This window comes from Chrysemys picta, chromosome 18 (assembly GCF_011386835.1).
Source record: "Chrysemys picta bellii isolate R12L10 chromosome 18, ASM1138683v2, whole genome shotgun sequence".
NCBI lineage: Eukaryota > Metazoa > Chordata > Testudines > Emydidae > Chrysemys > Chrysemys picta.
Window position 1 is genome coordinate 24,692,304 of NC_088808.1, and position 12,454 is coordinate 24,704,757.

The 12,454-nt window shown below is 38.9% G+C and overlaps 1 protein-coding gene across 11 annotated transcripts in view; it reads right to left on the reverse strand.

Annotated features, from left to right (window-relative positions):
• MAPKAP1 (MAPK associated protein 1) overlaps positions 1-12,454 on the reverse strand; it is a 154,569-nt gene that overhangs the window by 114,630 nt on the left and 27,485 nt on the right. For 10 of the 11 annotated variants that reach the window (XR_010593586.1, XR_010593585.1, XR_010593584.1 and 7 more), the window contains exon 4: positions 9,018-9,166. Coding sequence is in view for 6 of the 11 variants with exons in the window: in XM_024109002.3 (XP_023964770.1) it covers positions 9,018-9,166 (149 nt within the window). In the remaining 5 variants the exon portion in view is untranslated. The remainder of the gene's footprint in view (positions 1-9,017; positions 9,167-12,454) is intronic. The other variant, XM_008172297.4, reaches the window with a different exon arrangement.

Sequence of the window (12,454 nt, forward strand, 5' to 3'; positions counted from 1 at the left end):
GATGGGGTTAGGGAAATATTTAGGCACACTGATGGGCATCAGAATCAATTTCAGCTTTGACATAATGAAGAAGAAATCAGGCATCTCTTAATATAAGACTGTTCCAATAAAACCCAACAGCATGACTCACGTTAATTAATCACATTTCTAATATGAGAAAATGTATTTTAGAAAGTGATAACTTAAAAATTAATTGTTCAGTTTAAGAAACTGTATATTATGGTATGTGCACACACACACACATTAGGAGAATGTATAACGCTGCATGCAAGACTGTTTCTCAGTTTTTGAAGAATTGTTTCATTAGCTATACATTCCATGGGTGCTGAAAACTTCTTGATACACAGATTGTCTAGTACAACAGGGTCCTGACTGCAGGTAACCCTCATTGTGAAGTTCTTACAGAATTCTAGAGTAATGATCATGCATCTCTAGGATGGATTCAGAACTAAAAGGCAGCTTTTGAGCTGGTTTGAGCAAGAGATGGCAACAAACACGGAAATTCAAAGAAACCTCTTACACACACCTGCTCTTCTGCAGCCAGCTGGCTCAGTATGGCTATTGTCTTGTCCTATCTTCTATGGGCCCCGTGCCCCCTCACCTTTTAAGAGAATGCTTTAATTGAGTTTAATGGAGTTTGGAGGCTCCATACAGTTTGCTTTGTCTTGATAGAGGCCTTCAGATAACCTGCACTTTGATTTTTAAAATGAGTCAGAAAAAGGATTAACAACATCCAGCATTTATAAGTGCTTTATCTCCAAAGTGCCTTACAAACATTACCTAATTAACCCTCAGCACCCCTGTGAGGGAGGTAAGAGGGCTTTAAATTAGCTGCCTAATGGCAGGAATTGCACAGCTTTCAAAGTGCTCTTACACTAAATCCTCCCCAAATAGGAAAACAATGCTCATGAATAGATGACTTCTTACGGCAGACTATATTTCTGTTCCTAGCAAGTGAATCCAAGAGTCTAGGGCAGGGGTAGGCAACCTATGGCACGCATGCCGAAGGCGGCACGCGAGCTGATTTTCAGTGGCACTCATACTGCCCGGGTCCTGGCCACCGGTCCGGGGGGCTCTGCATTTTAATTTAATTTTAAATGAAGCTTCTTAAACATTTTAAAAACCTTATTTCTTTATATACAACAATAGTTTAGTTATATATTATAAACTTATAGAAAGAGACCTTCTAAAAACATTAAAATGTATGACTGGCACGCAAAACTTTAAATGAGAGTGAGTAAATGAAGACTCGGCACACCACTTCGGAAAGGTTGCCGACCCCTGGTCTAGGGGAAGAAGAGCCTGCCTGTCCTGCCAGATTTAATGCAAAGCAACTCTAGTGGTTCTGTTCTAAACTGGGAGAGTTTGTTAGAGCCCCAAGTACACAAACCATATGGAAAGGGGGAATCTCAGAAAATCCAAGGGGAAAAAAGCAACAGAATATTGGAAACAAATTGCCAAAGTTTAGAAAATATACTACACATACATATGCAGTGCGTACACATTTGTACAATAGACACATACATTATTATATATGCACACAAGTGTTACCTATTAAATTCAGCAATATGTATCCCAGTCATTACTAAGGATTAATGAATTTATACTGTACAATGAGGTAGGATGTCACCAACAGGTTTGGAAGCCAAGCACACTGTTATTAACGATGTATTAGAACCGAAGTGATCATAGCAAGAAGAATCAGATGAAGAAGCGTCTTATTTGTACAATTCTGCACCGGAACGTGACCATACCTAGATGTGCTACACCACTTGCCTTCAGCATGTGAATTACTAGAGGAGAGAAAAAGAAGGTGGAAGGGCAAACAGCAACCTGATGGGAAAGTATTTACATACAGAATAGTGGGGCAGCTTTGTAATAGGAAAACTTATGAAAACGTGGGAAATACAAGAGAGGCAAAAGCAGTTTCCAGCTGCAGAAGAGCAGTTCTAAATGGTCTTGTGAAAGGCTTGAAGGAGATATTATTGTAGAAAATTCTGCAGTGAGCATCTTCTGAAGCTGAAGAATCTGGCCTGTTCAGAGAGCACCATACCACAAAATAGGAGATTCGGAATAGTTTTTGTATATATAATTAACAAAATACACTTCTACCCCAATATAACGCAACCCAATATAACACGAATTCGGATATAACGAGGTAAAGCAGTGCTCTGGGAGGGGGGTCTGCGCACTCTGGCAGATCAAAGCAAGTTCGATATAACGCGGTTTCACTTATAACGCGGTAAGATTTTTTGGCTCCCGAGGACAGCGTTATATCAGGGTAGAGGTGTATCTTTCTACTAGCCACTATGCCAGATCTCATATTATAACATATACCTGGTATAGATAAAATGCAAACATATTCTAAAATCAACTTAATTGAACACTATAGATATGAAAGGCAATATTGATTAAAACGATAACATAATAAAAACCCTATATATTTAGGATTTGTTCGCTTTTACTGTTCTATGATAACGGTAGCTGAACAACTGAAGTTGTAGAATAAGTAAATGGTGAAATACAAACTATGCAAGCTACACCTGCTAAATCAAAGCAAAATATTCAGAATACAGGTGTGAAACATTCTACTTAGCTTATGGGCATTGAGTTTTTAAACCCGGATTCATAATTTAGATATTTTCAGTATTAATAGCTGTACTGCCTCTTTTAAAAGTTCTTTATCTACTTTCTTTGAGTAAAGCTATTTAATATTGGTGATTGTGGAAAACATTTGTTCATAATTATCCAGACATACACTGGAACAAGACTGAAACAGCAGCAGCATGCAAAAATGTATTTAAGGACTATCATCCCAAAATGCTGCTAAAAGCTATTAACCAGTACGTGTTAATTGCCACAGCATTCATATTAATTTTCACTTCAGGCCCGACATTGTGGAATATTTCCCTTGATACATTTTAAACAAAGTTTAATTTAAGGAACTGCTTCTATCAACACTTATGAAAATTAACAGCCAAGCAATTAGCACTCATGAATTATCCCTTCCCCCCCCCTGCTTTCTACTGCTTCTTTGTAAAAACAGTTACTAAAGGAGGAGTTGTTGGGTTTTTAATAAGTTACCACAATCACATTCACAAAGAACCTTGCTGTATTACAAAAAGGCCCCAATCCTCAAGATATGTTTTTCAGCACCTGTGCAGACAGAACAGACTCTCTGCTTTTATTTTATTTGCAGTGTGCGCAGCCATATTGATCCCAGGATATTAGAGAGACCCGGTGGGTGAGGTAATACCTTTTATTGGACCAGATTCTGTTGGTGGAAGGGACAACTTTCGAGCTACACAGAAATCTTCTTCAGGTCACTTCCCTTCCACATAAGAGATCAGTGAAGCTAAAATATTTCCTTCATTCTGATTTCTATCTTGTGATTAATGTCAGAGAAGCTAAAGTGCAATTGGAGGACTGCAGTATTTTCTCTGGGCACAAAAAAGGCATTTAAGCCCTGTGTTTCTAGATTATTCTAGAGGTAAGCAGACTTTTAGCTAGATCACTAGATTCCCACTTCCCCATTGACTATTTTAAACATATTGAACATCTGTTCCTGCTTTGATTTTTCCATAGCACTTTTGTGTTTGATGACATTATTTTGAGGACAAAGGGCCTGATTTTTGCACCACTTAGGCAACAGGCATCTCATAGAAATAAATTTGACAGAAGTGCGTCTTATCAACATTTCACTAGCTACCAACTTTTCAAGAAGGTTAGCAATGATTTAGGAGAGAAGTTGAATGTGGACTTACTTTAGGGATAATACCCAGGAGTGCCAGGGAGAGACCTCTGCAGTGGTCATACATTCTACTTACAAGTCTATCACAAAGCTCATCATTTTATTTATAGTCAGAGACCTTGCTATCCTTGTCACTTGAAAGCACCTTGTTAACATTCTTCCTTTTAGTGTAGATAGCCACCCAACTAAACAGCTCTGAAACTAATACTGTACTAGGTAAGTACCTTTGGTGGTTAAGTCTCTGGGCAATCATTCTTTCCCTCAAGCTATGGTTTGAAAATAAATATTCCCTGTGTCTATACAGCTTTTTATCAGAATATCTTAAGTACTTTATAAATATTAATAAAGATAGGCAAGCAGTATAGCTCCATTTTATAGATGAAGAAACTGAGGCACAGGGAGATTAAATCCCCAATCCTGCAATGGGAGTTTACCCATGTGGAGCACATTTCAGGATTGCAGTCTAAATCATGTGTCCAAGAGCATGCAAAACTTCTGGCAGGAACTGGGAACAGATCTTAATTTCCTAACTCCCAGTCCTATGCCTTAACCACAAGGCCACCAATCCTCCCTTATGCTGCTGTCTATGCCATGGGTTGGAAAACTATTTTAAAGTAAGCCTTGTTTTCTCCCTGTTAACATCCAGAAAGTGAAAGGATCAACAAACCACAAAAAACGATCTTTAAAAAACCTGATGGCAGAGAATAAATCTAACACTTCTTGAGTGTGTCATCTGTCATTAGAGTGCGTAAATTAATTATTAGGCTTGCAGTAAAATCAATTTGGCTGCCAATTTCTGGTACCTTAATATAATTTCCTATATACAAATTACAACTGGATAGAGTACAAGGGGTCAAAGGTCTCTAGCATCACCAGATTTGCATCAGCCCAGTTTACCATTACATATTAAACAAAGACAGTGTATGTGAATGACTGACACACAGTTGCAGCTATCTGCTGGCTGTTGGGGCTACAAGTTTGTCAAGAGAAATGGATTTTAAGAGAAAACGGAAAGGTTTAGACAATGTCTGCTACCCCATTTGGCTGGGTAAAGTAAACATATAGTTTGCCCTGCCTTTTATTTATTTATTTTAAAAAGGGAGTACTGTATTTTAGTGTATGTGAAACTACCAGTTATTCAATTTGGCTGTGTGACAAGGGTTCCCAGAACTCTTGTGTGAGCTGATCATAATGCTTCCATTGTGGGTGTATTTTAGAAGCTGTATTTTCTAATTTATTTTTGATAATTCAATAGACGGATCAAAACAACAGGAAGACATTAGAGTGCTTTAAAATGTTATTATTTCATAAACATACAGAAGTGATTATGAAACAGACACTAAGTCTGACAGAACACACCTGGAAAATTGAGAGATTTAACAGAGTGGCATGTTTAATATTATAGAATTTAATGCTTTCCTATTTTTAACTGATTTTCTTAAAAGAATACATTCATTAAACAAAAACTCACTAAAAAAGATTTTATTTCATTTAAATTTATTTATGAAGGCATATTCATGATTAGAATTAAAATATTCAGAGTTAACATGAGTTCTCACACACACACACTCACTCACTCACAGCTTGGATAGAGTGGCTGATTTGCTTTTCTTTTTGTTTGCCAGTGATCCACAAAAAGTATTTTATTCAAACAGAAAATCTACGTTACAATAATTTTTAAAATTTTTAAATCAAAGCCTTAGTAATAATCTTAAAGAGGATTTTAGAGACGCTCGTGTCTCTTGAGTAACTACATAATTAAGTAGGGTTTTTTAAAACATGTTTAATTAGGCCCCAAGTCCCTCCTTATCCACCCTTCTCTCCCCAATTATGTATCATTTTCCCAAGAGACATGAGTAGCTCAGTTAATTATGTAAATAAGATGAGCACTATTCCCAGGAAAAGAGTAATAAATATTTGTGAAAAAGATACTGCTCATCTCTTATCAGTTAAAAAAATATTTCAATACCAAAGAGTATTGGTCCTACCTACAAAATTTCATTAAAAATACTCATATTTGCCATAGAATAATAAAAAAGCTACATGTTTATAATTTCAAATTACTATTTAAAAAGTACAGCAAAACTGAAGAAAAGCTAACTAGGTAAAGTAATTCACTACTGAACTATAATAGCTGTACTACGGCTCAACTGGGATGTAGGGTTGTTGTTATTGTGTTTTTTAAAATAGGTAATACATACGAAGCCTGGAAGAAAGGGTTTTATAATCAAAATGCTGACACAAACTTACACACTGTGGTACAAACAAACAATGCTGCTATAACTAATATAATCCAATTATGCATTCACAAAATGCTAATTTGATTATTTTGCAGCGTTATTTGAATAGGCATTTTAATTTCTAGGGTAAAAAAAGGCTTGACTGAAATATAATTCTCTATTAATCACCAAGGTGTCAGTGCATATCATATTGATACATTTCAAAATGATTATAAAAATGACTAATATGTACAGTACAATTTCCTTCAAATGTTACTGATTTTCATTACACATCTGCCAAATGTATCAATGTTAAATAGATGAAAAGAAGATTTTAATTCTAGTCAGCTGTAATACATACTAAATCAGAAAAAAAAGTAGTGGGGGTTAGGAAGTTGAGGAGGAGTAATTTTTCCATTCCCCAACTTCCCAAGACCCCCAGCCCCCCATATTTAGCTCAAGTTTTGCTCAAGCTTTTACAGGTTACAAAATTTCAACCTTTGTGAATGAGGATAATTTCCTCTAGTCCAGAGTTGTTTTTTTTAAATCTCCTCTGTACACAATAGCTATAGGAAGTATATCCTAAAAAGTTCATAACTCTTTGGCAAATCAGAATCCAGTGACTCAGGAACACCAAAATATGAACTGCAGAAAAAGAAGGCCATCCTGCTACTGTTGGCAGCAAGGCACCAAGTAATTATGCCAGAAATAATTCTCTCAAACGCAGAGTTTGCACTAATTAATGCAATACTAATAAATGCAACATAACATATAAACAGGCAGTTTATGCTCTACAGATACTATGGTCTAAGAGCTACAACTCCACAAAGAATTTTATAATACTACCTCTCTACATATGTCTAATCAAATTACATGTCTGATTTTCTATGTTAAAAACAATTGACAGAAAGCGAAGATTTCCCACCAGAACAGTAGTGAAGCTCATACTTGATACTCCCTCTGAAGTCCCCACAAACTAATCCAGCAGAAAATAGAGCTACACTGCCACCTGTAATTTTTTCAGCACACTATGACACCGCCCTATGATCCTAATGTTTATATTTTTTCAGCTTTCCAGGGTTTATAATAGACACGAAGTGATAAAAGCTGAGTGTAGCCTTGCACACAGAAGAGGCAATCCTTGATTTAGTTCTAGGTAACACATGGTAGTTCACAACATAATTGTATTTGAATAACTAAGCTGACCTTCCAGGCATGCTGCAAAGCCTGACTATTTGAGCTGGCACTGTGGCGGGAGTAAGGTGGTTGGGGGGAAGATTTCTGTCTTGTGGGGAATGGGATTTTTAAGATACATTGGTTTGCTGACTGTTGATTAGGTGAGGGTTACTGTGTAAAAGAAGTGCTGTTGTGTTGGGTGATTTATATTTTGCATTCCTTATGGTACTGTTTTTAAATGTACGTCAAAGGGCACCGAGAGTCTTGGATGGATGCCCTTTGAGGGTGAAGTACTTTCAGTCAAAATCTAAATAAATATTTATATTGTGGTCACTAATCCTTAAGGTTGTCATTCTTCGGGAAAGAATCAGAAAAGACTAGCATTGTGACACAACTTCAATAGGGGTTTGGGATGTGTGGATGTGCAGATACTCTGACAAGCAAAGCAACCAGTCATAAAGACTCTAGACTGGATTAGATGGACTTCTGGGATGATCCATTATGGCATCGCCTATGTTTCTGTCTGGCAAATGGTCTGTACATTACCAATGAATCAATGAACATTTCTGAAGGTACTACAGGGATAGAAACTGCTGCTCCACAACATTGGAAAGATAGATGTCCTTGCCTGATGAATAAAGTGTTGTATGAGCTCCAGGGGATTGAAAGATATAAACCTTAAAATTGCATAATATTGATCAACTTACTTTCCACTCACACCCAAATGCAGTTCCAACCAGGCTTCAACAGCAGCTCTCTCAGAAATGGCTACAGCTAGACCCAGTGCTCTTCAGCCCCTCTGACTACTTGGGATTAGAGGCAACAGACACAACGTACAGATCCTGCCAAAGCTGAAGTTGATGGTTCTGGAAGATTTTTCAATCCCTGTCAGCCATTTGGGCCCTATTCTAAACTCAAATCCCACTGACTAAACTAAAGTCAGAGAAGTACCACGAGAACATCTGTTCCAGTGAGATTTCTACCAGCACTCTCCCTTCAACTCCAGGTCCTCCTGCCCTATTTGCCACTGCAGACTCTGGGAAGTGGGAACCTTCCAGGGGGGGAAGAAAGTACTGTCAACAGATGCTGATGCTACCCCCCATCCCAGCCAACACAGACCTTCATGAGGGTGGGAGAGAAGGGAAAGATAGCAGCACGCAGACCCACTTCGAGCTGCTCTGCCAGCTGCCAGAGACCCTTGTGCAGCTGGCAGCAGGGAGAGAAGGGCACTAGCCTGGGACTTGGGGAGACCAGGGTGCTATTTTCTGTTCCGCCACAGGACTTCGGTGGGACTTTCAGCCAGTCACTTTGTCTTTGTGCCTCAGTTTCCTCTCTCTAAATTGGGGGTGATAGCACTTACTACTTCACAGGGGTGCTGTGAGGATAAACACACCAAAAATTGTGAGCTGCTCAGATACTATGGGGGTAGGGCTAGATTTACTAGAGAGAAACTCTGTGCAATGCAACAGACTATTGATATCCATGGACACACCAATAGTCGAGTAGGGATAAGATGCCTAAGACTCAGTTGTACTAAACATTTTACTTAAAGCACCACATGCTGAAGGACGGACACAAGTCCATGATGTAACCTTCCAGTACTAGGGCAGAGCATACATACCATTTATTATATATTTTCATTTGGCTCCTATTGCTATTGCCTCTGGGAACCATTACAATTAAAGAGAAAGACAAAGAGAAACAAGTTTTAGGATAGCCAGTTTAAAATAATGAACTGTAGGGCAATTGTGATGTTTAATTAAAGCCCAAACAAATATCTACACATTGCATTGTCATCAGAGCAGACAGAGCAACCTAACCTTCGATCAGAAGCCAGCTCTATGTAAGAGGAAAATGTTTGGGTCACTTACCTTGCCATCAAATTTTGAGTACTCATTGAAAGGGTTGTTCAACTGCAGTGGGCACTGTTCAAGTCGCACAGACAGTAACGACTGCTTCCCAGAATGTGGAGACTTTACTCTGAAATTCTTTTTTTCGAACAGCGAGCTTAGCTCCTCTGCTGCGATTCAAAAAAAAAGCATTTGCATTACCACGTGCAAAAAGGATACTGTTTACCTTGGAGAAGAAATGAATCGGAGGGGAGACAATAAAAATTATATAAAACAACGAACAGTCTAAAGAAGATAGACTGGGAGTTTCTATTCACCTTGTCTCATAACAAAAGAAGAAGGGGACACAATGAAACTGAAAAGTGCCAAATTCAAAGCTGAAAGCTTCTTTGTACAATTAACCAGTAGATGTCATTGCTACAAGAGCTTATTGGGATTAAAAAGGGATTAGACATTTCTTTTTCTCCTCCCATCCCTCATCCATCTTTTCTATATAGACTGTAAACTCTATGCAATAGGAACCAACTCTCACTATAGGTTTGTACTGTGCCTAATGCAATGGAGTGCTGATCTTGATTAGGATCTTTAAGCACTACTGTAATACAATTAAGAATAATATGGATATCAAGAATACTGAGTTATAATCATCACTACCATGACAAATCCCAAAAGGATGTGTCCTCCTTGCAGATTGAGCACCACTCGAATCTCTCTCTGGCCAGGTGCTTAAGGTCACAGCCATGTAGCGGCATTCTTAGATCCACACGCTTCAGAATTCGTTGGTCTTCTATTCTAATAATACATTCATACCAGTGCTTATGGAGGGTAGTTGCTGGCTTTAGCTTCAGAGATCCTCATTTCAGATCAGGGCTTTGGAGTGGAGCCCGGAACAGCTCTGGAGCAGTGGAGCTGCAGGTTTTTGCCTGGAGCTGGAGCAGAGCCGGAGCACAGCTCCAAAGCCCTGTTTCAGATCTTGTCCTGCTTTTGATACGGAGCAGCTGACCAAGATGATGAGAATCAAAAATGTCGATCCAATGTACTTCAGTCTTCCACAGCACCTATGTTTCACTTCCATACAATGAAGCTGATATAACTGAAGTTCTACAGATTCGCAGCTTTATAGCAAGCTTAATGTCATGACGTTTCTGTGATGTTGCACTCCATATGTTTTATGAAAATATGCTTATGAATGTGAATATAATGTAACTGGAATATGTTTTTTGCAAAAGGTCTCTTGTAAGGTATCATAACAAAGGTTATAACCTCCTGAATATATTCCTCCTATTTGTATGTATGTATCATTCTTGTATCTGAAGCTAGAAATATGAAGAATAATTCTGAGGTCCTATTGTAATTATGCAAAGTGTGGGCCATTAATGGTGGCTTAGAATCTTGATGGCTCCCATTGACTAGGGCAATTGGTTGTGAATGGGTTTGTTTACCTTCCTGTGTACCTGTGGGCCAGCTCGTGGGCAATGAAGAATGAGGTCTCACAGGGACATATTACCATGTCACCTGATGCTGAAATCCATCTTAAATCTGGTACTTTTCCATTTAGAAGGAGGGGTGGGGACTCAGACAAAAGATTCACGCCTTGTGCCAAAGCTATAAGAGGGGGTGGAACAGGACAAAGGGGGCCAGCCATGAGAAAGCCCCTGCTTAACACCTAAGATGGCTGCTGGAACTAACAAGGACTGTACCAGGGGAAAGGATTGGGCCCAGACTAGGAAGGAGTCTAGTCTGTGAAAGAAGTTTATTGGAACACCTCTGGGGGTGAGATACGATCTGTAATCAGTTTCTTAATGTATTAGGCTTAGACTTATGTGTTTTTACTTTATTTTGCTTGATGTCTTACTTTGTTTTGTCTGTTATTACTTGAAACCACTTAAATCCTACTTTTTATACTTAATAAAATCACGTTTGTTTATTAATGAACCCAGAGTAAGTGATTAATATCTGGGGGAGCAAACAGCTGTGCATATCTATCAGTGTTATAGAGGGTGGACAACTTAGGAGTTTACGCTGTATAAGCTTTATACAGAGTAAAATGGATTTATTTGGGGGTTGGATCCCATTGGGAGCTGGGTGTCTGGGTGCTGGAGTCAGGTAACCTGCAGAGCTGTTTTCACTTAAAGTCTGCAGCTTTGGGGATGTGGCCCGGACCCTGGGTCTGTGCTGCAGCAGACTAGCGTGTCTGGCTCAACAAGGCAGGGTTCTGGAAGTCCCAAAATGGCAGGGAAAACGGGCTCAGAGGTAATCTTGGCACATCAAGTGACAGTGCCAAGGGTGTCTCTGTAACCAAACCTGTCACATTTCAACAGAGGCCGCTGAAGGGCCTGAAGCATGGCAATATATACAAGTGTGTCCACATCTTTTGAGCATCCTCTAGCACTGTCTAGGATGCTGCCCAAATATTTGAAAGTTGCCCCCTTTGTAGTCCAGATAGGTGAATATCGAGCTGGCTGTAATCTGGAGCTGGAGGCTGCTTGATGGTAATGGCTAGAGACTTAGATTTATTCAGAGTTATAACAGTAAATATTAAAAAATAAACAAGAGTTTTGGAAGAGATATTAATTTTTTGCTTCTGGGTTTAATACCACATCTAACTATTAGGGGTTAAAAGGAAACACTCTTGGGGCAAGTTATCCCATCAAGGTTAACTACAGGGTTCCTTGCACCTCCTCTGAAGCATCTAGGACTGGCACTATTGGTGACAAGATACTGGACTAGAAGGACCATGAATCTAATCCAGTGTGGCAATTCCTACGTTCCATGTACTTCCCCTCTTCAAGTAAGCTGCCTTGCGTGGATCTCATCTGGAAAAATAAGGCCTGATAACACCATGCTTGAGCAACAAGCATCCTGGGTCACAAGGAAGTACAGTATTGTGATAATAAGGGCAATAATGAAGTTAATGTGCAAGTTAGAGCATAAGAAGCTTGTTATAATGCTGTTTGGTATAATAGCAGGATTGTCAGCAAGAGTTTAAACCCAAATTTATGGAAATTGATTTTCTTTTAATAAAGGGAGGGTCCTAATGTTACAAGGACTCTACAGAATCAGGATGGATGACTGTAGCTCAGAGCCTGTAGCGTTTAGCCTACTAGAATCAATGGGTCTCATTCTCTAGTACAAGTGACTGAAACTGGACAAGTTTGCTCCACATCTGCTCTTGGAGCAAACCACCCCAAACTCAATCAATCACTATCTGAGAATCAGCATCACCTAAACTGTTCTTTATTCATACATTTGGATAGTCCCAAAGATTTACATGCTGCCAATACAGAGAACAAAGAGTTACTGAAGTCAATGCTTCAGGGAGGCAGTTCATTTTTTTGAATTGTGAAGTTAAAACCTGTCAAACTGTAACTAGTCACAAACTCAGTTTTATTTTTATCCATCAGATTACCTGAAAGTTCAAACAGTTGACAATGGTGGTATATACTAAAAGATACCCA